Source organism: Harpegnathos saltator, unplaced genomic scaffold (genome assembly GCF_003227715.2).
Source record: "Harpegnathos saltator strain DR-91 unplaced genomic scaffold, Hsal_v8.6 scaffold747, whole genome shotgun sequence".
Taxonomy (NCBI): Eukaryota; Metazoa; Arthropoda; class Insecta; order Hymenoptera; family Formicidae; genus Harpegnathos; species Harpegnathos saltator.
The window spans coordinates 30,403-53,538 of NW_020230590.1; the positions used below are offsets into that span (position 1 = coordinate 30,403).

Below are 23,136 nucleotides of genomic sequence, written 5' to 3' on the forward strand. Positions count from 1 at the left end.
TATTCCCACGGTACCTGGGGGGTGGAGGGGATGTCCCGGGCCGCTCGGACTTATTCCGAGGTCGGGGTCGGGGCACCCTAGGGTGACGAGGGGAGAGGACCCCACCTTCGTCTCGAAGGTGGACTCCCCGATTTCCCTCACCCGTTCGGCCCCGGTCGAACGGACAGAGGAACCCACACCCGGGTCTGCACACCACGGGGCTTGCCCCATGGTACCCGGGGGGCGGAGGGGTGTCTCGGGCCGCTCGGACGTATTCCGAGGTCGGGGTCGAGACACCCTCATGCGCCAACCAGAGGACTCATTTCCGGAGGCATTGCACGCCGGTGCTCCGGCAGCCAAAGGGAACGATCCTCTCCCTCATCCGTCCTGGCCACGGCCAGGCGGAGAGAGGTACCCACACCCGGGTCTACACACCGTGAGGGTTTGGAACCCCTCACGGTACCCGGGGGGTGGAGGGGTGCTCCGGGCCGCTCGGACGTATTCCGAGGCGGGGCCGGAGCCCCTGTGTGCTGTGCCCGAGGGAATGCGATCGCATCACCCTAAAGCGGACCCTCGGGCGGCGCGAGCACGCTGGCTGCCATGGGGGAGACGTTCCCGGTGGGGTGCGACACCGGTGAACTATCTCCTTCCATGCGGCCCCCCGCGTGGCGGCGCTCTGCACGGTGCCCACATTGTCGGAGGTGTGGGACCCCCGAAAGCGGTCTGGCCACCAGAAATGGTGGTCAGGGCGCGTGTAGGGGGCGGGAGGCCAGTGCCGACGATGATACATTCCGTCGGCCCGTGCCATATGGTGCTCCTCCGGGGGAACTCGGAGGCTCCCCCTTTCCGGGGGGATGCGGGCATGCCCGGGCACCGGAGCCGTGCAGAGTTGTGGGGTTCAAACCAAGATGACTGATTTTTTAACCTCCTCAATCTATGATACATCGGATTCGGAAATAATTAAGACGACCCAGGCAAAATCAAAGGACACGAGAAGCCGACCTGGCAAAAGCCAGGTAACGGTTAGGAGGGAGGGACTCAGGAGCACAAGGCTCCTAGAGACGAAGAAGGCGGATGAGACCGACAATAGCGACAGATCTCGATCGCCCATCAAGGTCGACGACTCAACGCCATTCGCCACCTCAAAGGAGGAGGATTCCGATGACGGTGATGAAGTCACCATAAAAAAGGAAGGGAAATGGGAAATCCCCAGAGACGAGGATGGCAATACGGACGAGGAGCGTCTAGTAGAGAAGGTCACCAGAGGCAGGGGCAGGCCAGAAACGACAGGGGGATACCGCCTCAAGAAGGAGTTTATGACAAGGAAACTTGCCATAATGGAGCAAAAAAGAGAGGAAACTCTTCTGAAAGGATTAGAGAATCCTATGGAGGAGTTTCAAGATTGCACCTCCAACAGGAAATACAAGGCGGAGATTAAAAGGCTAACTGAACACCTGGAGGAGGCTCCCTTCCGTGACATAACAGCGACAATTCTGGAAGCGTCTGCCAAAGTCCTCGGTTTTTCGCAGAATTCGAAAAGCCTAAAGGGAACCCATGTAAAGGTCCTCAGGGACGCTGCTGCAGCAATAACAGCAGGAGCAAATGTCCTGGCCATGCAAATGGCACAGAACAAATGCGGAGGCAATTTGGACCTAATAGAAGAACTGCGGACGGAAAATGTAGGTCTGAAGACGTCGCTGAACGAGGTCAGGAAAGAACTAGAGGAGGTAAAGGAAATGCTTCGAGGTATAAGGGAGGCACCGCTGCAAGTAGCGGTATCCTCCCCGCCCTCGAAGCAGCCAGGAAACGCGGACCAGAGTGTAAAGAAAGCACAACAACACATGGCGGGTGCTCCCTCGCCTCTGGTCCGCGTAGAGAAGGAAAGGGCGATCACCCCACCTATGGTGGACATGATGGAGGAGGAGGAGATACCAGTTGAGGTAATAGAAGTCCAGAAAGGTCTGATCCCGAGGGAAAAGAGACGCCCGATAAAGGAAGCCAGGGTCGCAAAGGCAGTAGAGGCAGGCCCCAAGATAAGGGAGGATATCCTACTCAACAAAAAAGTAAGGCTAGAAAGGAAGAAGGAAGAGCCAACGAAGAAAGGGCTAGAAGAAGAAGTATCCAAAATGGTGCTTAAAGCCCTAAATAAGTGGTCAACGCAGGAGAAGGAAACTCCCAAACGAGGGGCCGGGAAGGGCAACAAAGAAAGTAAAGGAAAAGGAATGGAGAAAGAGTCGGTACCACACGGAGGAAAGAATTACATGCAGGAGTACCCTCAGTTGCCACCCACAAGAGAACAAAGGAGAGAGCATCAGGAGCAAATTGAAAAGGAAAGAGCACCTACACCACAGGGAGAAAAATGGTCCAAAGTAATAGGTAGGAGAGAGAAGAAGAAAGAGAAAGAAGAAAAGAAAAGGCAGGAAATAAGAAAAGTGGTTAAAACAGAAAGGAAGGAGGAGAAAAAGGTGAAGAGAAGAGTCCCCAATACTGCGGCGGTAACAGTAACCGCTGAACGGGGACAATACAAAGACCTTTTAGCGGAGGCGAAAAGGAAAGTCGATCTAACCGGAATTGGGATCGAAAAAATCAAGACCAGAGTGGGGGCTACCGGAGCCCTGATACTCGAGATACCGGGAGAGGAAAGGGGAAAACAGGCGGACTTACTGGCGGAAAAACTAAAGGAGGTTTTGACTGACAGAGCAAAAGTCAGTAGGCCGCAAAAGATGGGAGAGCTGCGAATTAAAGGGATGGAGATTTCAACCACGGAGAATGAAGCAGCGGAGGTAGTGGCCAGAGTGGGAGGATGTAGAGTAGGAGAGGTCAAGACCGGAAAAATGAGGGAGGCGTGGAATACATATAGAACCTATGGGTACAATGCCCCCTCGCGGCGGCGAAGAAAGTTGCCGAATTAGGCAACATTAAAATAGGTTGGACGCAGGCCAAAGTAGAACTTCTACAGGCAAGGGCCCTCCAATGTTTTAAATGCTTGGAAAGAGGGCACGTGCAGATTAATTGCACAAGTAACAGCGATAGAAGAGCCAACTGTTACAGGTGCGGAGAACCCGGACACCTGGCTCGGGACTGTAGTTCAAGAGCCAGGTGTCAAATCTGTGAGGAGGCCGGTGTCAAATCGGGACATAGAATGGGGGGACCATCCTGCCGTCCCCCCAAGGGAAAGAAGAAGGTCTCTGGGGATGAGGTGAGAGGGAGAATGGCGACCGCACCGCCGCCACGGGACCCTCCCGCATCCCCAGAGGTAATAAGGAAAGAGAAGGAGGAAGGAAAGGAGAGGGAGGAGGGGGCAAATCGGGAACTGGAGCCGGAGTCCCAGCCTCCCCTCCCTCAAAGAAAGAGGAGAACCTCGCTCCCTCTTCCACCCCCCCCTCAGATCCCCATTGAAGATGGGAGGATGGAGGTGGAGGAGAAAAGGGGAGAGAAGAGAGTGAGACCAGCAGAGAGTGAGGATACCGACGGCGAGCAGCCGGGAGATAAGGTGGTGGTCATTGCTGAACCGGACAATGGACAATAAACTATTGCAAGGGAACCTGCACCGCACCCGTCAAGCTCTACCGCTATTTGAGCACACAATGACGGAGCGCGGTGCAGGCCTAGGTATAGCGGCAGAGCCCCACCATGTCCCCAGGAACCAAAGATGGTTCGGGGACGAGGGGGGCTCTGTCGCTGTCGTATGGAAGGCGAGTAATAACTCACCTCCTGCGAAATATTTAGATCGCGGGAGGGGGTTTGTTGTGGTCAGGTGGGGAGTCGTCACCGTGGTCGGGGTATACCTCCCCCCAGAAAAGAGCCTGGGCTTGGTTGATTACAAGTCCAGGCTCCAAGAAATGGGAGATGTCATCAAGAGACATCTCCCGGGTCCTGTCATCGTCGCCGGCGATTTCAACGCCAAGTCGGAGCTATGGGGCTCCCGGCGCGATGACAGGAGGGGGGAGGTAACAGCGGATTGGGCCGTGGGCCTAGGTCTGCACATTATGAATGACGGTAAAAAATCTACGTTCGTGGGGTCGAGGGGGGAGTCTATTATCGACCTGTCTTGGGCAACCCCCTCGGCCCTGCGAAGGGTGCGGACCTGGAGGGTGGCGGAAGAGCTAGAATCACTGTCTGACCATCTCATAATAGAGATGGAGCTCTCCGTCACCCCCGATGGCCTACGGCCCCGCAATACGGATGGACCCCGGCCCGGTAGATGGGCTCTAGCCCAGTTAAACAGGGAGGACCTTGAGATCTCCCTCATGGGCTCCACCTGGCCACAGTGGAAGGACGGGCAGGACCTTGACTCTGAGGTCATGGAGGTTATGCAGGTTCTCGCACTCGCGTGCGATGCCTCCATGCCCAGAGTCAGGGCCTGCCCAAAACGATGCGCCTGGTGGTGGACCGACCAAATTGCCGAGTTGCGGCGGAGGTCGGTCCACCTCAGGCGCGCGTTCCGAGCAGTGCGTTGGGACGCGGACCCTGAGGTCACTCTGGCCGCCCGGCGGGAGTTCTGCGCAGCCGCCAAAGAACTCCGGAACGCCATAGGGGTGGCCAGAGGAAAGGGGTGGGACGACCTTCTCCTCTCGCTAGACGCGGATCCGTGGGGGCGCCCATACAGGATGGTCATGCAAAAGCTGAGACCATGGGCGCCCCCTCTGACGGAGACGCTTGACTCCCGGCTCCTGGGACGGGTGATGGGGATCCTATTCCCGGTTGGGGGGACAACCCCATCACCCCGTATGTAACCCCTTCCCCCGAACATCAGGGGGAGGTTCCGGGAGTCACCGAGGAGGAGGTGGCCGAGGCTACCAAGAGGGTCAAGAGCAGAAAAGCTCCGGGACCCGATGGTATCCCCGGCCGTGTCCTCACCCTGGCCTCAGGGTATATGAGCGACAGGCTCGCGCGCCTTTTTACAAGGGCCATGAGGGAACGAAGATTCCCCCCAGTCTGGGGGAGGGCCAATGTGGTCCTCCTCCGAAAAGAGGGCAAGCCGGAGGATTCCCCCTCCGCGTACCGGCCCATATGCCTCCTGGATGAGGCGGGCAAGCTCTTTGAGCGCATAATAGCGGCCCGCCTCAAGAGGCATATGTCCCGGGAGGGTCCTGATTTAGGTGACGGCCAATATGGCTTCCGAGAGGGCAGATCGACTGTGGATGCGATACTGCATCTTAAGTCCCTCTCGGGAGCCATAGTGTCGGAGTGGCAGTCGCGATATCATTGCATATCGCGAATGCGTTTAACACCCTGCCCTGGGGTAGGGTGGTGCAAGCGATGAGGGGCTATTTCCGCTTCCCACCCTACCTCACGGCCGTCGTGGAGGACTACTTCCGGGGTCGGCGTCTCATGTGGACGGACGCCGATGGCGCGGTGCGAGAGAGGGGGATGAGTCGTGGGGTCCCGCAAGGATCAGTTTTGGGGCCCCTTCTTTGGAACATAGGATACGACTCAGTCCTCCGGACAGCCCTCCCCCCCGGCTGTAGCATGCTGTGCTACGCAGACGACACGCTCGTCCTGGCCGGGGGGAGAGACTGGGGGGAGGCTGTTCATACGGCAAATCTAGCGGTGGCGGCGGTTGTGCGCTCCATCCGCAACTTGGGCCTGGTGGTGGCGGAAAGGAAGACGGAGGCGATTTTCCTCCACGCACGGGGCATGAAGCCACCCCAGGCCCATATAAGGATTGGACAAGTCAGGGTCCCCATAGAGGCCCAGATGAAGTATCTGGGCCTCACCCTGGACGGCACCTGGTGCTTCAGAGAACACCTTAACAGGCTGGTCCCCCGAATCAGGATGGTTTCCATCAACCTGGGCAGGTTAATGCCCAATGTCGGGGGGCCAGACATGAAGGCACGTTGCCTCCACGCAGGAGTATTGAATTCGGAGGCCATGTACGGAGCACCGGTATGGGCCGAGTCGCTGGCCGCCAGTCGCCCGATGCAAGCGCGGTTGCGCAGAGTGCAAAGGGGACTGGCGGTCAGGGTAGCGAGATGCTACCGGACCGTCTCCTGCGTGGCGGCGACAGTCCTGGCGAGCATGCCCCCTATGGAGCTCGTGGCCCTGTCGTACAAACGTATGTACGACAGGAAGCGCGGGCTCCTAAGAACAGAGGGGGCGGACGTACCGCTCGCCAGGGCAATTCGAGAGATGAAGCACCAGACTCGACGGATCCTCCTCGAGAGATGGCAGAGGTATCTGGCCAATGCCAGGTACGGGAGGAGGACCGTCGAGGCCGTCCGACCCTTCCTACTCGAGTGGGTGGGAAGGGTCCATGGGGCCCTGACTTTCAGGGCGGCGCAGGTGCTCACCGGGCATGGCTGCTTCGGTGAGTATCTGTGCCGCATAGGAAAGGAGCGCACAGCCGCCTGCCACCATTGCGGGCATGGCCACGACTCCGCGCAGCACACGCTCCAGGAGTGCCCGGCCTGGAGCAACGAGCGCGGAGTCGTGGAGAGAAAGTTAGGTTGCGACCTTTCGCTCCCCAGTATAGTCCGGGCGATACTGGGGAGCGAAGAGAAATGGGAGGCCTTCACCTCCTTCTGCGAGGGTGTAATGAAGCAGAAGGAGGAGGCTGAAGAGGAAAGGAGGAGAGCAGAAGGGAGGGGGGTGCGGAAGAGACGGAGGGATCGCCACCGTCAATGGAGGGGAGGGAGGAGCAGGAGCAGAGAGGGGGACGCAGACTCCTCGGAGGAGGAGGAACTTCGGAGGCTGGGGGCTCAGCCACCACCGCCTCCTCCCCCCCTCACCCTCTGCTCCCCCTCCAATAAGGAGAGGAAGGAGGAGAGTGAGAGGAACAACGACATGGAGAGGGCAATTAGGAGCCCTCATTAGAGAGAGAGGGGTGGCGGTGGTGGCGTTGCGTAGGCTTGCCCCACTGATGGCGGCGGTAGCAACGCTGACCGCCCCTGCAGTTGGGGTGGATGTGGCACCGCCGCCGCCGCCACCCCTCGCTGCCCTACCAATGGCAGCGACGGGAGAAGGGAGCGGGTGGGGGTCGAGGCTCGGGCCCAGGCCCCACGCCCGCAGACCACCAACACCCTCAAAAAAGGGTGTCGGATGACAATAAGGGGGGGAGAGGGCATCGATGGTAACGAACCATCGGAATAAATGCCTCTCCCCCCCCCTCAATCGCAGGTCCGATAAGTAAATCGGACATGCGGGAGGGGGGTCATTAGAACCCCCCACCCCATTCCTCCGCGGAGGTGGGGAGAGCCCGGCGGCTAGGGGAGTTTATCACCCCGCAACCGCCGGGCGGGAGGGTGGGGCATCGGGCGGGGACTCCCGGTGCCTCAACTAATCCTCCCAACATAGGGTGGCTGGCTGATACGGTGGGTCAGTCAGCCACACAACGTGTACTGGCGGCGCCTCGTTTGGTCGGGAACGGTGGTGAAGCGGGCCTCGGCCGGCTTCCCCCTCCCCGGCCGAAGAGACGAGGCGTGAGGGGTGGGAAAGGGGAACGGTGGTCGAAGCGGGCCCTCGGGCCGGCTTCCCCCCCCCTGGGAGCCCCCTCGGCTTCCCCCCGCCCCGCCCCTCAGGGACAGAAGGTGCAAACCTGGACTCGGGGCCCCGATTAGCAGTTACGCGGCACCGGGGCCCCGACCCAAGTCCCTTCGCAGCGCCACCCGGGGAGGTTTTAGCCGGTAGGAGTCCGGCATAACCCTGGCCCTTCCCCGAGGGTCAGGGTATCCATGATGGATTTCCTCCTCGTCAAAAAAAAAAAAAAAAATGCTGACTCAGCGAACCTCAAAACTCTTATATAAATAAGAGAAATCGAATTTATTTTTACTGATTACACGTCTAAATGCGCTCAGGCATGTTTCCACACGACCTATCTCACAAGTTATCACACGAACAATTTCTGGAAATTTTGATACCCCGAAAATACTAATAATCTTAACCTAATCCCTATTTAATTTCCTACGAACTTAATCACTGATACCAGCATCACGACATCGTTCTTATAAATATCGATATTTACTTCTTAAGATAGCTGCCACGATTTTTTTTATTTACAAAAGTCTTTCGAAATCCTCTTATTGCCACATGCATCTTATCTCCTATAAAATAATCATCTGGAACATTCCCCTAAAAACCCCACTCTCTCAACCGAGCTGACTTTTTGAGAAAAGTCAAAAGCCTCACTCACTTCTCGCCGATCCAGCACCCAGGACAGACGCTTCTCTCCAGCACCCCCTCCAGGGTTTTCTTAACAATCAAGCCAACTTGTGGCATAGACCAGCCAGTATTCTTCACTTGTTAATTATTCGGTGCAACGATCTTGTGCCTTCTTGGGTCATTGAGAGCGATCCTGCCAAAACCAGCTGCCTGTCCTTGGCGCAGAACTTGACGCATCTATCCACACAGAGACGCAGCAACCACACCTTTCATTGTCTACTAAGATCAGAAGAGTCCAGCAGTAAGTCATTTATATTTTCTTTCATCTGAGTGATCTCTTTTCTTTTAATTTTGTTTCACCTCCTTTTCTATTCCCCTTGTCATTCCTCCTTAACTGTAAAATACAATTGCAGTGGCTCAAAATTATCTAATCCAAACGGACCTGACTACTGCAGGAGAGTACGAAAACCGCGAGGATTTAGAAGTAGCTTTCATAAATTTTTCATTACAAGATCGTCCGGATTATATTGTCCGCCCTGACGAACCAAAAATCTTGAACTTATTGTTCCTTCCAGATTCTCCTCCTGAAACCCCTCCCATATCTTACTCTCCTACATCCTTGAATCCCACTGAGAACCGATCTCCGACAACCTCTCCGTTCCTTAGAAGTCCATCCCCCACACCTTCCCCGTCGACCTCACCGTTACGAGGGGGCACACGTGGTTTCCACGCGGCGTTACTTCGCGGGCTCATCCCCATTCATTCTCCTTCTCCCTCAGAGGCGTCCTCGCGATGATCCTCTCCCTCACCGCCAGCCACCCCGACACAAGATCTTTCTTTATCCGAATATCCCTCGGACTAATTAAGAATTCTCGCTAGAACCCACCACATCATTACACCCATGTAATTACACAACACATATGTATACATAAATAAATCGTACAAATTTTAGTCCTTCATAAACTTCCGCTTAATCATCAATAAAACAAATTATTTGTAATTGCAATCCAATTACGATTTCCGACTAATTATTCTCAACAAAGATTCTCCCTTCCTTCAACCGTCGCTCACGGTCCTATCCCAGGTAAAAGGATTCAGTTCCTTGACCTAAATCAAGGACCACCGGCGTACGTCCACGTCAGATAAAGAGATCGCTCCGATCCTTGATCTGTACCGCTGACTTGCAAGTACGTCGGAGCTTGCGAAAGCAAGCGCCAAGTTGCGCTCCTCCTCCAGGACGTAACAGATGTATTTACCAATAATTTTTTAATATAAATATACCAACAATAATAAAAATTATGTATATAAGGAATTATATAACATAATTATTATCTCGCTGTTCACCAAGATAAATTCGTAATGCTTGCCAAGAACGAACTCGTGAAAAGGCAACATAAAGTTGTCCATGGTTAAATACATCTTTACGAAGATCTATTCCAATTCTATCAAACGTTTGTCCTTGAGATTTATTAATTGTCATAGCAAAAGCTAATTTTATTTGAAATCGTCTTCCTTTAAAAGTAAAAGGATATGTTTTCACAATATAGTGTTATACGATTCAAGAAAACAATATCTCCTTCTTTATCACCTGATAAAATCTTACATTTTAATAAATGATTTGCGAGCTCAAGAACTATTAATCTAGTGCCGTTAAAAAGACCTTCATTGATGCTAAGATTTCTAATCAACATAACAACACAATTTGGTCTTAAACATAATTCATGAAGAGGAAAACAAGCTGGAGAAAGACTATTTAAGTATTCTGGTAATAAAGATTCAACAATGTCACCATTATCTTCACTATTTACAGCACTATCTATACTACTTGTATATATTCGTTCACCACTTACATCTAATAATTTAACAACTTGTTTATTAATTTCGTCTACATCAATATTCCTTGCAGAAAGTATTGCCCTTTTAGCTACTTTATCAAATTCTTTTTTATGAATTATATCTCCATATATATCTGTTGCAATATCTAAACCAATTGGTGCTACACAACATTCCATTTATCGTATTTATAGGAACTTCCATATTATCTCTAGAATCATTTAATACCCCGTTACCAACGTTTAATAGAAACTTTATAAATTCAATTTCTTCCGGAAGAACTCGCATATTTTGCATTAAAGAAAAATTTAAAAAATATTTCCAGGTATAACTAAATTTAATATAAAGATTTATAGTTTCATTTCGAGTACCTCGTATCTTGATTGGAAGAAGTCTAAAATCACCGCCTAATACAATAAGTTTTCCACCAAAAGGTAAATCATTATCCATAATATCTCGCAACGTTCGGTCTACAATCTCTAAAGCATATCGAGATGCCATAGGTGCTTCATCCCAAATGAAAATATCTATTTCTTTTAAATATTTAGCCTCTTTTGATTGAGCTTTTATAGATGATGATGAATCGTTAAATAACGGAACTGGTAATCCAAATGTTTTATGAACTGTTTTTCCTTCAGGGAGTAACGTTGCTGCAATCCCTGTAAAAGCCATAGTACATACACGTTTATTTATACTTTTGGCCAAGTAATAAATAGTTGCATATACAAATGTTTTTCCCGATCCACCAGGACCATCAATATAAAAACAATTATTATTATTATCATTATTATCTAATCTGTTTACGATGTCGACTATTTCTTTTTGATTAACATTTAATTGATTATATTGTCTTGTACCAATTTCTGTAATTTGATCAAGAGATATATAACTTTCCTCTTCAATATTTTCCATCAATTGTTCCATTTGTGGAAAATCAGCAAAACTTTTACCTTCAGCACGAAGCATAGTGTTAATTATAATACGAGGGCAGTTTGATAAGTCAGTGACTTTTTGAATTTTCCGCGCAGTAACTTTAAATGCAGCATTGCTCCCGTCAACTGCCATCTATTAATAGACTACTGTACAAGTTTGGGCAAGCTGCGCCATTTAGTTAGTGTTTGACAGCCATTGAAAACAGACAACCTCGTGAATTTTAACGAAAATGGAAAAAAATGAATTTCGTATGCTGATTAAGCATTATTTTTTGCGTAAAAAAACCATCACCGAAACCAAGGCAAAGCTTGATAAATACTATGGGGACTCTGCACCATCAATTTCAATGGTTAAGAAGTGGTTTACTGAGTTCCGTTGTGGTCGTACCAGCACAAGTGACGCCGAACGTTCAGGTCGTCCAAAAGAGGTCGTCACGCCAGAAATCGTCGATAAAATCCATGGAATGATATTGGATGATCGGAGAATGAAAGTGCGTGAAGTGGCTGAGGCTGTAGGCATCTCAACTGAGCGGGTACATCACATTTTACATGAATATTTGGACATGAAAAAGCTATCCGCGCGATGGGTGCCGCGATTGCTCACACTCGACCATAAGCGCAACCGTGTGACCATTTCAAAGGAGTGTTTGGCGATGTTCAGCCGCAATCCGAACGAGTTTTTGCGCCGTTTCGTTACCGTAGACGAAACATGGATCCATCACACCACACCAGAGACCAAGGAACAATCAAGACAGTGGGTTTCTTCGGGTGAACGTGCACCAAAGAAGGCCAAGGTGGGTCTGTCGGCCAACAAGGTCATGGCCACAGTTTTTTGGGATGCACGCGGTATCATTCACATCGATTACCTTGAAAAGGGTAAAACGATCACCAGCGAATATTATTCAGAGCTTTTGGACAGATTCGATATTGATTTCAAGCAAAAACGACCGCATTTGGCGAAGAAAAAAGTGCTGTTCCATCAGGACAATGCACGGGTGCACACGTGTGTAGTCACCATGGCAAAAATCCATAAATTGGGCTACAAACTGCTACTCCATGCAGCATATTCACCAGATTTAGCCCCCTGCGACTATTTCCTGTTTCCAAACCTGAAGAAATGGCTGGGCGGTAAGAGATTTGGGTCGAATGAAGAGGTCATCACTGAAACAAACGCCTATTTTGAGAGCCTTGAGAAAACCTATTATTTGGAAGGAATAAAAAAATTGGAAAAACGGTGGACTAAATGTATCGAGCTAAAAGGAGACTACGTTGAGAAATAAAACGCTTATTTGCCGAAAAAATATCTTTTATTAAAAAAGTCACTGACTTATCAAACTACCCTCGTATATGCTTTTCTTTGTCCTTGTAATGTGTCAGTATATTGCTTTGTAATCTTCCGACATAGAATCTTTAAATCTTTCCCATAGTTTTTCTAGATATGTTGGTTGGCAATGTATCAAAATGCGTGCAAATAATGTACGAAGTTGTCATGACATCATCTACTTAATAACTTCATACATAGCTCGTATCCATTCTTCGTCATCTTCAATCAAACCTAAAGCTAAACATGTAGCTGTAAAGGTTTGATAATTCTGTCCATTAATAGTTCTTAAATGTTCAAAACTCGTAGCCCCCTTAATAGTGAGTAACAATAATCGTAAATGATATAGTTCTAATTGAGTTTTTTTTTTTGACGAGGAGGAAATCCATCATGGATACCCCCCATCCACGGGGAAGAGTGAGGGGTTATGCCGGACTCCTACCGGCTAAAACCTCCCCGGGTGGCGCTGCGAAGAGACTTGGACTGGGGCCTCGGAGCCACACGTGACTGCTAATCGGGGTCCCGAGTCCAAACGTCGACCGTTGTCGATCCCCGAGGGGTAGGGGGAAGGGGGAAGCGACCCGGAGCTCATCTTCAACCACCATCCCCCTTACCCCTCACGCCCCGTCTCTATGGCCAGGAAGGGGGAAGCCAGCCAAAGCCCGCTTCAACCTCCGTTCCTGGCCAGACGGGGCGCTGCCAATGTACTGTTGTGCGGCCGGCTGATCCACCTCCACAGCCGGCCGCCCTGCGTTTGGGGGGCTAGTTGGGACTCTGGGAATTCCCGCCCAGTGCCCCACCCCCCCTGCCCGGCGGTTACGGGCGAAAATGGTCCCATAGCCGCCGGGCGCTCCCACCTCCATACAGGAGGGAGGGAAGGGTCAACGACCCCTCTCTTTTCGCCCACCTAAAGTGGGCTTATGGGGGGGTGCATAATACAGTGACGACGAACGTTACCACTGCACCCTCTCCCTTCCTTACTCTCATCCGACCCCCATTCTAGGGGTCGGCGGACGACGACGGGAGGGCGGGTGTGCCGCCCCCTTCTCCTCGATCCTCCTACTGCCATGGGTAGGGCAGCCAGCGGCGACGGCGGTGTAGCTTGCGCCGTTGCCGCCCCCCTCCGTCTCTCTGTCATGCTCCCCATCTTCTTCTGGTCACCCCTTTACGGGCGACCTATCGTACATACAGCGAGCCCTGCTCCGTGGTGGTGGTAGTGGTAACACCCTAAGAGGAGGAGAAGGAGCAAGTTGAGGAGGTGGCTGGATCATCATCCTCGCAGCCTCCTCCTCCGAGGAGTCGATATCCCCACTCCCTGCTCCTACTCCTCCCCGCTCTCCATCGACGGTGCGCTCCAACCTCCTTCTTTTCCTACCGCGCCCCTCCGCCTGTCGGTGGAGCTCCTCCGCACCCTCCTTCTGTGAGACAACCGTCTCACAGAAGGAGGCGAAAATTTCCCACTTCCTCTTGCTTCCCACTATTATCCTCACGGTTATGGGAAGCGAGAGATCATTGCCCAGTTCCCTGACCACGACTCCGCGCTCTGCTGTCCAGGCCGAGTAATCCTGGACAGTATGTTGCGCGGAGTCGTGGTCGTATTCGCAGAGGTGGCAGCGCGTTGTACGTTCCTTGCCTATTCTGCACAGGTACTCACCGAAGCACCCGTGCCCGGTGAGTACCTGTGCCATCCTAAAAGTCAAGGTCCCAAACCCCCTGCCCACCCAATCTTGCAGGCAGGGCTGGACGGCCTCGACGGCCCTCCTCCCATATCTAGCATTGGCCAGGATTCTTTGCCATCTGTGGAGGAGGACCTGTCGAGCCTCATACGTGTCGTGCTTCATACGCTTTAGTGCTCCGGCGAGCGCCTCATCAGCCGTCTCCCCCCCCCCATTGATGAGCTCCCGCCTCCTGATGTGCATGTTGCGGTACATCAGTGCCAGGAGCTCAAGGGGGCGCATGCCCGCCAGAACCGTCGCCGCCACGTGGGATACTGTCCGGTAACAACGGACTACCCTGACCGCCACTGCCCTGTGAGCTTTGCGCAAAAGCGCTTGTAACGGGCGGCTGGCAGCCAGGGATTCGGCCCAAATCGGCGCACCATAAAGATCCACCGAGTTGAGTACCTCAGCGTGGAGGCGACTGGCCTTCCAGTCTAGTCCCCAGACATTGGACATTAGTTTGCCCAGATTGGCTGAGATTATTCTCAGCCGGGGGACCAGACGGTTGAAATGCTCTCTGAAGCACTAGGTGCCGTCCAGAGTGAGGCCCAGATATTTCATCTGGGCCTCGAACGGGACCCTGACTGCGCCTACGCGGATCCGGGCCTGAGGTACCTTCCTTTCCTTTTGATGAAAGAACATCAATTCGGTTTTTACTTCCGCCACCGCCAGACCCAGACCTCGAATGGAACGTACAACGCACGCTACCCCAAAGTCGACCATCCCTATGGCCTCCCTCAAGTCCCTCCCCCCGGCTAGGATGAACGTATCATCCGCGTAGCAAATCATGCTACAGCCGGGGGGAGGGCAGTTTAGAGTACTGAGTTATAGCCAAAGTTCCACAAAAGTGGGCCCAAAACAGACCGTTGTGGAACCCCGCAACTCATCCCCCTCTCACGTACCTTGCCGTCCGCGTCGGTCCAACTGAGACGCCGACCCCGGAAGTAGTCCTCGATGACAGCCGTGAAGTAAGGTGGGAAGCCAAATCGTACGTATAGCCTCCACCACCTTACCGCAGGGCAGGGTGTTGAAAGCGTTGGCGATGTCTAATGACACCGCCACCGTCACCCCTCCTGCACGATTGCCTCCGAGAGGGACCGCAAACGCTGAATCGCGTCCACGGTTGATCGTCCCTCCCGGAAGCCATATTGGCTGTCATCGAGGTTCGGACTTCTCCGGGACATATGCTCCATGAGGCGGGCAGCTATAACGCGCCCGAAGAGCTTGCCCGCCTCATCCAGGAGGCATATGGGCCAGTACGCGGAGAGGGAGTCCTCCGGTTTGCTCTATTTGCGGAGGAGGACCACATTGGCCCTCCCCCAGACTGGAGGGAACCTTCCTTCCAGTAAGGCCCGCGAGAAAATCCTCGCGAACCTTTTATTCATGTACCCCGAGGCCAGGGTGAGAACGCGGCCGGGGATGCCATCTGGACCAGGCGCCTTCCGGCTCTTGATCTTCTTGGCAGCCTCGGCCATCTCCTCGGTGACCCCCGGTACCTCCTCCTGTTGTTCGGGGGTAGAAGTTACATATGGGCCAATAGAGTCCCCCTCCCTAATTTGGAATAAAATTGGGAAGAAGGTGCCCATGACCCTTTCGAGGAACCGGGGATCTAGCGTTTCCGTCAGTGGGGGCGCCCAAGGTTTCAGCTTTTGCATCACAATTTTATATGGGCGCCACCATGGATCCGCATCCAACGAGAAGTGGAGGGTGTCCCACCCTTTTCCTCTAGCCGTCCCTATAGCATCCCTCAGGGTAGTTGCGGCACGACAAAACTCCCTGCGGGCGGCCAGAACGGCCTCGGGGTCTGAATCCGGGTCATTTCTGACTTGCCGGAAGGGCCGCCTGAGGTGGACCGACTCTCGCCTTAACTCGGCTATGTTGTCGGTCCACCACCAGGAGGACCTTTTTGGGCAGGACCTGACTTTAGGTATGGCCGCGTTGCACGCCTGTGCGTCTCCATGACTTCCATAATCTCAGATTCAAGGTCCTACCCATCCATTTGTCGTGGCCAGGTGACAACCTCCAGAGAGATATCAAGGGCCTCCCTGTCCAGCTTGCTCAGAGCCTATCTCCCTGGTCGGAATTCTTTCCTGCACTGGGACCCCAGGCCATCGGGGGTGACGGACAGCTCCATCTCTATCAGGAGATGATCAGACAGAGCATCCACTCTTTTTCCCCTGATTAAGCAGGTGCAGATCCAGTCCTGCGGCCAAGTCTTCTACCACCTCCCCCCGCCCGTCACCCCGCCAGAAACCCCACAGTTCCGACTTCGGATTGAAGTCACCGGCTACGATGTCAGGCCCAGGGAGGTACTGTGTAACAGCTCTCCCTATATCTTGGAGCCTGGACCTGAAACTCAGCAGGTCCAGGCCCTTTGTTGGGGGGAGGTATACTCCGATCACTACAAGGACCCTCCACCTGGCCACGACAAAGCTTATCCTCCTGCCTAATTGAGTAGCAGGGGACGAGTTTTCGCCCGCTTTCCAAACAATTGCGACGGAGCCCACTTCGTCCCCAAACCACCTAATGTGGTTTTTGGGGACTCTGTAGGGCTCCGGCACAATGCCCAATGCCGCACCGCGCTCCGTCATAATTGTTTTTTTTTTTACGAGGAGGAAATCCATCATGGATACCCTGACCCTCGGGGAAGGGCCAGGGTTATGCCGGACTCTTACCGGCTAAAACCTTCCCGGGTGGCGCTGCGAAGGGACTTGGATCGAGGCCCCGGTGCCTACGTAACTGCTATCGGGGCCCCGAGTCCAGATAGATGTATCGTCTGTCCCCGAGGGGTGGAGCGGAGAGGGGGAAGAGAGCTTGTGCCCTCCTCAACCGCCCCTCCCCAGGAAGAAAGGGGGAGGCGAGCCGAGGTTCATCTCGACCAACCATTCCTCCCTCTCCACTCCTCACACCCCACCTATATAGTTGGGAGGGGGGAAACCGGCAACGCCTGCGCTTCATCCCCCGTTCTCAATCAGGCGGGGCGCCGCCAATATACCGTTGTGTGGCTGACTGACCCACCGTATCAGTCAGCCACCCTACTTTGAGAGGACTGGTTGGGACACCTGGATTCCCCGCCCGGTGTCTCACCCTCCCGCCCGGCGGTTACGGGGAGAAAAATCTAATCCCCTAGCCGCCGGGCATTTACACGCCTATATTTCTATAGGCCAGGGAGGGGGCTAATCCCCCTCCCTTCCTACTCACACTTGCCGGTGCGTGAGTCCCGAGAGGCGAGGGGGGGAGAGGAAGTGTCTCTGTCAATTGGCCGATTCATCCCCCCGCCCCTCGTCCTCATCCGACCCCTGTCTTCGGGATCGGTGAGCGACCAGGATGTGGTTGTTGACCGCATCCTGGTCCTTGCCTACCCATCGCCGTTGGCATGGCGGGTGCTGGTGTTTTCGCACACGTTGCCACCGCCCTCCCTGTGTTTGTCCGCCATCTCCCCTGTTTTGCCCCTCTAAAGAGCATTACACGGGTGGGGGGGTCCTTCCATGGGATGGTGGTGGTGGCGATTGGTTGAGTGTCGGAAGGGGAGGGGGGAAGATAGGGATTGTGGGAGGGAGTGGTGGAAGAGAGGGAGGAGGAGGGGGTCTAGGGGGTGTTAGTGGGGGGAACCCCCACCATCCTTCGGACCGCTTCTTCTTCCGAGGAGTCTATATCCCCTTCCCTGCTTGGGGAGCGATGTCTGGCCCAGCGACGTTGTCACCTCCTCGTTCTCTCCCCTTTCCTTCTGCCTGACGGCGGAATTCCTCCGCCTCCTCTTTCTGTTTTATTACCGTCTCGCAAAATTGCGTGACGGTGTCCCACTTCCTCTCGCTCCCCAGCATCGCGTTTACGACACTGGGGAGGGAGAGGTCGGGACCCACCTCTCTGACCACGACTCCGCGCTCCGCTACCCATGCCAGGCAGTCTTGGAGGGTGTGTTGCGCGGAGTCGTGGTCAGCATTGCAGTGATGGCACTGCGTCGTGCGCTCTTTTCCTATACGACATAGGTACTCACCAAAGCAGCCATGCCCGGTGAGCACCTGTGTCGTTTTAAATGTCAGGGTCCCCGTTTTCCTGCCTGCCCATTCGGCCAGGCAGAGTCGGACGGCCTCGTCCCATACCTTGTATCGCGCAAGCGCCCATTCCATTGTTGGAAGAGGAGCTGTCGATCCTGGTGCTTCGAGCGTTTCAGCGCCCCGGCGAGCGATTGCCCAGCCCCTAAATATCTCCGGAGCTCCTTTTTCTTTCTGTATGCGCTTCTGTATGTGAACGCAAGGAGCTCCAGAGGGGGCATGCCCGCCAGGGCTGTCGCCGCCACGTGGGACACGGTCCAGTACGTCCTTATGACCCTAACCGCCACCGTCCTATGTGCTCTGCGCAGAATCGCACAGAGCGGACGGCTGGCGGCTAGGGCCTCCGCCCAGATGGGCGCATCGTACAGTGCGACCGAATTTATTATCTCCGCGTGGAGACGACGCGCCTTCATGTCGGGCCCCCCGATATTGCGCATAAGCTTGCCCAGATTCGCCGATATAATCTTTAGTCGGGGGGCCAGGCGGCTGAAGTGCTCCTTGAAGCGCCAGGTGCCGTTCAATATTAGGCCCAAATATTTCATTTGGGCCTCTACGGGAACTCTGACCCTTCCTATCCTTAGGTGGACCTGAGGTGGCTTTTTGCCTTTCTGGTGGAGAAAAATTGCTTCAGTTTTATTCTCCGCCACCGTCAGGCCCACTTCGCGGATGGAGCGCACGACGCAGTGCCATAATTGAGTTGGACTAACTGAATACATCCGTCCTACAAAATTAAAGTGACTATTACGTTTAACCTAACGGGAAACATTTCGACCCTTAATTTTTTCTTTTTTAAGTGTATAATGACATGGAATTTCTGTATATAAATAATTTCTTGCTTCTTCATCACGTAAATTTAGTGCAAAATAATCTAATAACATGGTAACTTGTTTTAAAGCAGAAGAAATAGCATCTTCAGCAGATTCACTTTCAATTATTATATTTTGTTCATTAGGTAAATGAACAGGCAAACGTATTACACTATGACTTTTATCTTGTAATTTCTTTTCAAGTATACGCCAGCTAGCTTCTACAGGTCCCACATAACGAGCTTCGATGTAATCACGTATCTCGTTATGATCTAAAACTGTATCTCCTGTCACTGATTCAATTGTTATAGTAGCAGCATCATGACCTTCATAAATATACTTATAAAGATATTTAACTGATTTGATACTTGAAACAACTTCAACATTTATATGACTATTAAATATAATCGATAATATAGGACAATATGGGAAAACAAGACGATTATCAACTATATATCCACCAGAACGTTTAAAAATCTTACCAATATCTCGTCTACGATAATAAAGATAAGCATCTTCCCAGATAGCCAAACCTGCGCGAGCAGATTTCGAACAAAGCCTGCTATCATAGTTTGATGGCAAATAGGCAACAAATTTAACGCAGAATCTGTTATATCAAATTATGCCGCCAATCTGCGGTCAAATATGCGCCAGATCCTGTTGTCAGATACTAGACGGCAGATTTGTAGCAAAAACCGCGCAAGACTTGCAGTAATTTGACGGCAGATTGGCGGTAGAAACTGAGCAAACTCTACGCGCAGACCCTACGTGTAGTTTGACAGCAAGACCTGCGCGGTTTCTGCCGACAATCTGCTCGCACGGCCTGTCATACAGGTCCTGTCGACAAAACACGAGCCTAATGAGGGCACAGATGGCTATGGTTTTGATCTGGAGATCTGGTAAAAATTGGCGTCAATCTGCGCGCATTCTGTTAGCATTTTGCTTACTGGGTTCACCTATTCTAGTTTCTTCAACAAATAATTTTGGATAATGTTTTGAACATTTTCCATTAACCAAACACCAATCACCACAAGGTCCATGAATCATATGTTTCATAACTATATCATGTAAAATACGATTTTCACATGGATCACGAATTTCTGCAAAAATATATTTGTCTACAATTTGTGGAGTTATTTTAAAATTTTGCTTTAAAGTAATCAACATATGAACATGAGGCAAACCACGTTTTTGAAATTCAATAACGTAAACAAATGCTGCTGCATCATCAAAAATTTTTTTCTTAACGATGAAATCGATTAAATAATCCTTTTTAATATTAAAAACTCGAACACAAATATCAGGTCTGTCGTAAGCTTGTTGACCAGATAAAAGATTTTCCTCAATTTCACGCCATTTTGGATTACAAGTCATTGTAATGAAAAGGTCTGGTTTACCAAATTTATTAACAATTGCCATTGCATCTTGATAATTTTGTAACATATTACGTGGTAATCCAATAAATGAAGAAGGAAGTATAACCATTTTTCCAACACGTCCATTTATACTATTTACCTTATTTTGCATATAATCTATTAAACCTTGATATATTTCGACACGTAATTCTTTTTGATGAGCTTTGCAATATTCTATTCTATCCTTTTCAATTTTTACATAATTATCTACAAGCCATTGTTGAAACAAACGACGGCCTAGTAAGAAAACGTTAAATTCATTACGAATGGCCATACGATATTTAACATATTGTCCTCTAGTCATTCTTCTAGTACTATTTAATTTCATTAAATTATAATGCCATCTCTAGTTCCATATGGATAAAATAATGGATATATACAAGGTTCTACATTTGGATCCATAGTGCTAACCCATTGTAAGATTTTAGTATTTCTGTTACGTATTATAATGTAAGAATCAGGAATTTCTCCTTCAGAAGTCGTTTTAAAAACCGCAGCAACTTCATTTGTTCGTTGAGCATTATATCTACGTCTATCCATTCCTGGTTTTAATGTAAATACTAATTGTAATTCAAGTAGCGGTTCACCAGATTCGATTTCTAATTGTTGTTGATTTTCTAATTCTTCATTCATCATTTGATTGAGCAAATATATTACATTCTCGTATTAAGTGCTCAAGTTCTGTTACAATCTCATAATCTAAAGAAGAATTTTGATTAAGGGTCTGCAGGAGCCACACTAGAGACTTCTCGCGGAGATCCGCGAACTAGGCAAAATTATATTGCAACTTATGAACAAAATACGAAGAGAATCACCTTATATGTATGATATTTGCAATCAGGAGAAACGTCCGCAGGGTCGTACAGAGCGCTTTTTTGGAAAAAAAGTCGAAATAAAAATCGATTAAATAATTTGAATGAACGTTCATCCCGCGGTGCAGCACGAACCTATATTCTCATTTATTACAAATTTTCAAGAACCTAAATGCAAAATCGGGCTCTGTACGACCCTAGATATTAATATAAGGAAGATGTCCATGTATGTTTGATAAGCAAATATAATGTATGCGTGGCAAAATTTGTAAGCGTAGATAACACGGAAAGTGTAGCCCAGTTGCACTATAGTGCAGTCTATATGAACTAACCTTCCTGCTTTGCGTTCACGCGAGCAATTCTTTAGTATTAGCATATATATGAGCAGTGCATAAGTATTGCCGTGTGTATGTGCATGAATACCTTCCAGTTTCCATTTTAAAACATAAGATATTTGCCACGTTGACGATATATGTAATCATCAAATTGATATGGAATATTCCTTGAACTGTTATCGAAGCCCCTACAGAGCCAAATTTTGCAATCCGGCCGTCAAAAATTTATCATACATTAATAAAGCATCCGCCGTATCAAGCATCGCTGCGAGTCACTCGAAATATCATTTTACGAGATGCAATATTTCGTCTCTTTGACGATACGTATTATTATCAAATTGTTGCAGCATCTTCTTCGTACTATTTCCGAGATCGATACAAAGCCAGATTTTGCAATCCGGTCGTCAAAAATTTATAATATATAAATAAAGCCATCCGTCGTACCAGGCGTTGGAGCGAATCAATCGAGAAATGATTGTCGGAGATGCAAAATTTCACTTCGTTGACGACATTTAACCGCCAAATTGTTATAGCATTTTCTTTGAACTAACCCCGAAAAACCTATAGAGCCAGATTTTGCAGTCAGGCCGTAAAAAATGTATCATAAATAAATAAAGATGTATGAAGCGTCAGAGTGGATCACGTACAATACCATTTTACAAGAAGAGATCCGCCTCGTTGGCGATATATTGGGTGTGTGAATATGACTCCGCCCTTTTTTGTTAAAATAAAACACATCTGCTTGTTTAGAAAATTAAAGAAAAGTTTATTGAAAGTATGCTCCATCTGCAGCTACAATCTTCGCCCATCTTTCAGGTAATTTATGTATTCCTTGCCTGAAGAAGTCCTGGTCCTTTGAGCTGATCCAATTATCAAGCCAAATTTTGATACTTTCGTATGAAGTGAACCGTTCTCCCGTAAGATCTGACTGCATCGTCCGGAATAAGTAGTAATCTGAAGGAGCTATGTCAGGCGAATATGGCGGGTGGAGTAGCACTTCCCAGTCCTGTCCATCTAAATATCTTTTCACGACTTCTGCGGTATGCGGTTTGACATTATCATGCTGAAGAATTAATTTGCTGTGCCTATTCACCCATTCTGGCCGTTTTATTGGGTGAGTGCAAAAGTTCGTGCGGAGTTTGTGAGTAAAAGTCACACAGTGATTAGGCAAACAAAAATCTTTATTCAATCAATGATATATTCTCCATCGTTTTCTATAATCTTCTCCCAACGTTCTGGCAGCATACGGATGCCTCGATCATAAAAACTGCGCGGTTTAGATTCGAAGAACGAAGAGACGCCGTTTTTAAGGCCTCCAAAGAGTCAAAGTTTTTTCCATTTAAATAATTTTGCAATGACCGGAACAAGTGATAGTCAGATGGTGCGATATCAGGAGAATACGGTGGATGCGTTACGACATCCCATTTCAGGCTCTTCAGTTTGCGCAGCGTCTTTTTCGAAACGTGTGGTCTGGCGTTGTCGTGATGAAAGACGACTCCCTTGCGATTTGACAAAATCGGACGTTTCTCTTTTATTTCTCGATTCAGATTGGTTAATTCTGGCGACAGCACTTGTCCGAATCAATCGTTTCGCCAGCGGGAAGAAGCTCTAAATAGATTATGCCCTTGCAATCCCACCAAACAGAGAGCATCACCTTCATCGGGTGCAAACTGGCCTTTGGCATTGCGTCACCATGCTCACCTGATTATTTCCATGTCCGTTTGCGCTGAACATTGTTGTAGAGGACCCATTTCTCATCGCCCGTCACTAGTCGAACCAAAAACGACTCGTTATTGAGCCGCCCGAATAAAGAAACGGCTGCAGAAATTC

General features: G+C 50.4%; 3 protein-coding genes across 3 annotated transcripts; all 3 read left to right on the forward strand.

The window, feature by feature from the left end:
* Nucleotides 1–887: 887 nt before the first annotated feature.
* LOC112590190 (ABC transporter F family member 4-like) lies at nt 888–2,891 on the forward strand. Its single transcript, XM_025306009.1, has one exon. The coding sequence runs from the start codon at nt 888–890 to the stop codon at nt 2,889–2,891; it is 2,004 nt and encodes a 667-aa protein (XP_025161794.1).
* Nucleotides 2,892–3,497: 606 nt separating this feature from the next.
* LOC112590191 (uncharacterized) lies at nt 3,498–4,715 on the forward strand. Its single transcript, XM_025306010.1, has one exon. It carries the CDS (start codon nt 3,498–3,500, stop codon nt 4,713–4,715), a length of 1,218 nt encoding a protein of 405 aa, XP_025161795.1.
* A 6,387-nt stretch (nt 4,716–11,102) lies between these two features.
* Nucleotides 11,103–12,249, forward strand: LOC112590192 (histone-lysine N-methyltransferase SETMAR-like). Its single transcript, XM_025306011.1, has 2 exons — nt 11,103–12,102; nt 12,222–12,249. Exons 1-2 carry the CDS (start codon nt 11,192–11,194, stop codon nt 12,247–12,249), a joined length of 939 nt encoding a protein of 312 aa, XP_025161796.1. The 5' UTR covers nt 11,103–11,191.
* The last annotated feature ends 10,887 nt before the right edge of the window (nt 12,250–23,136 follow it).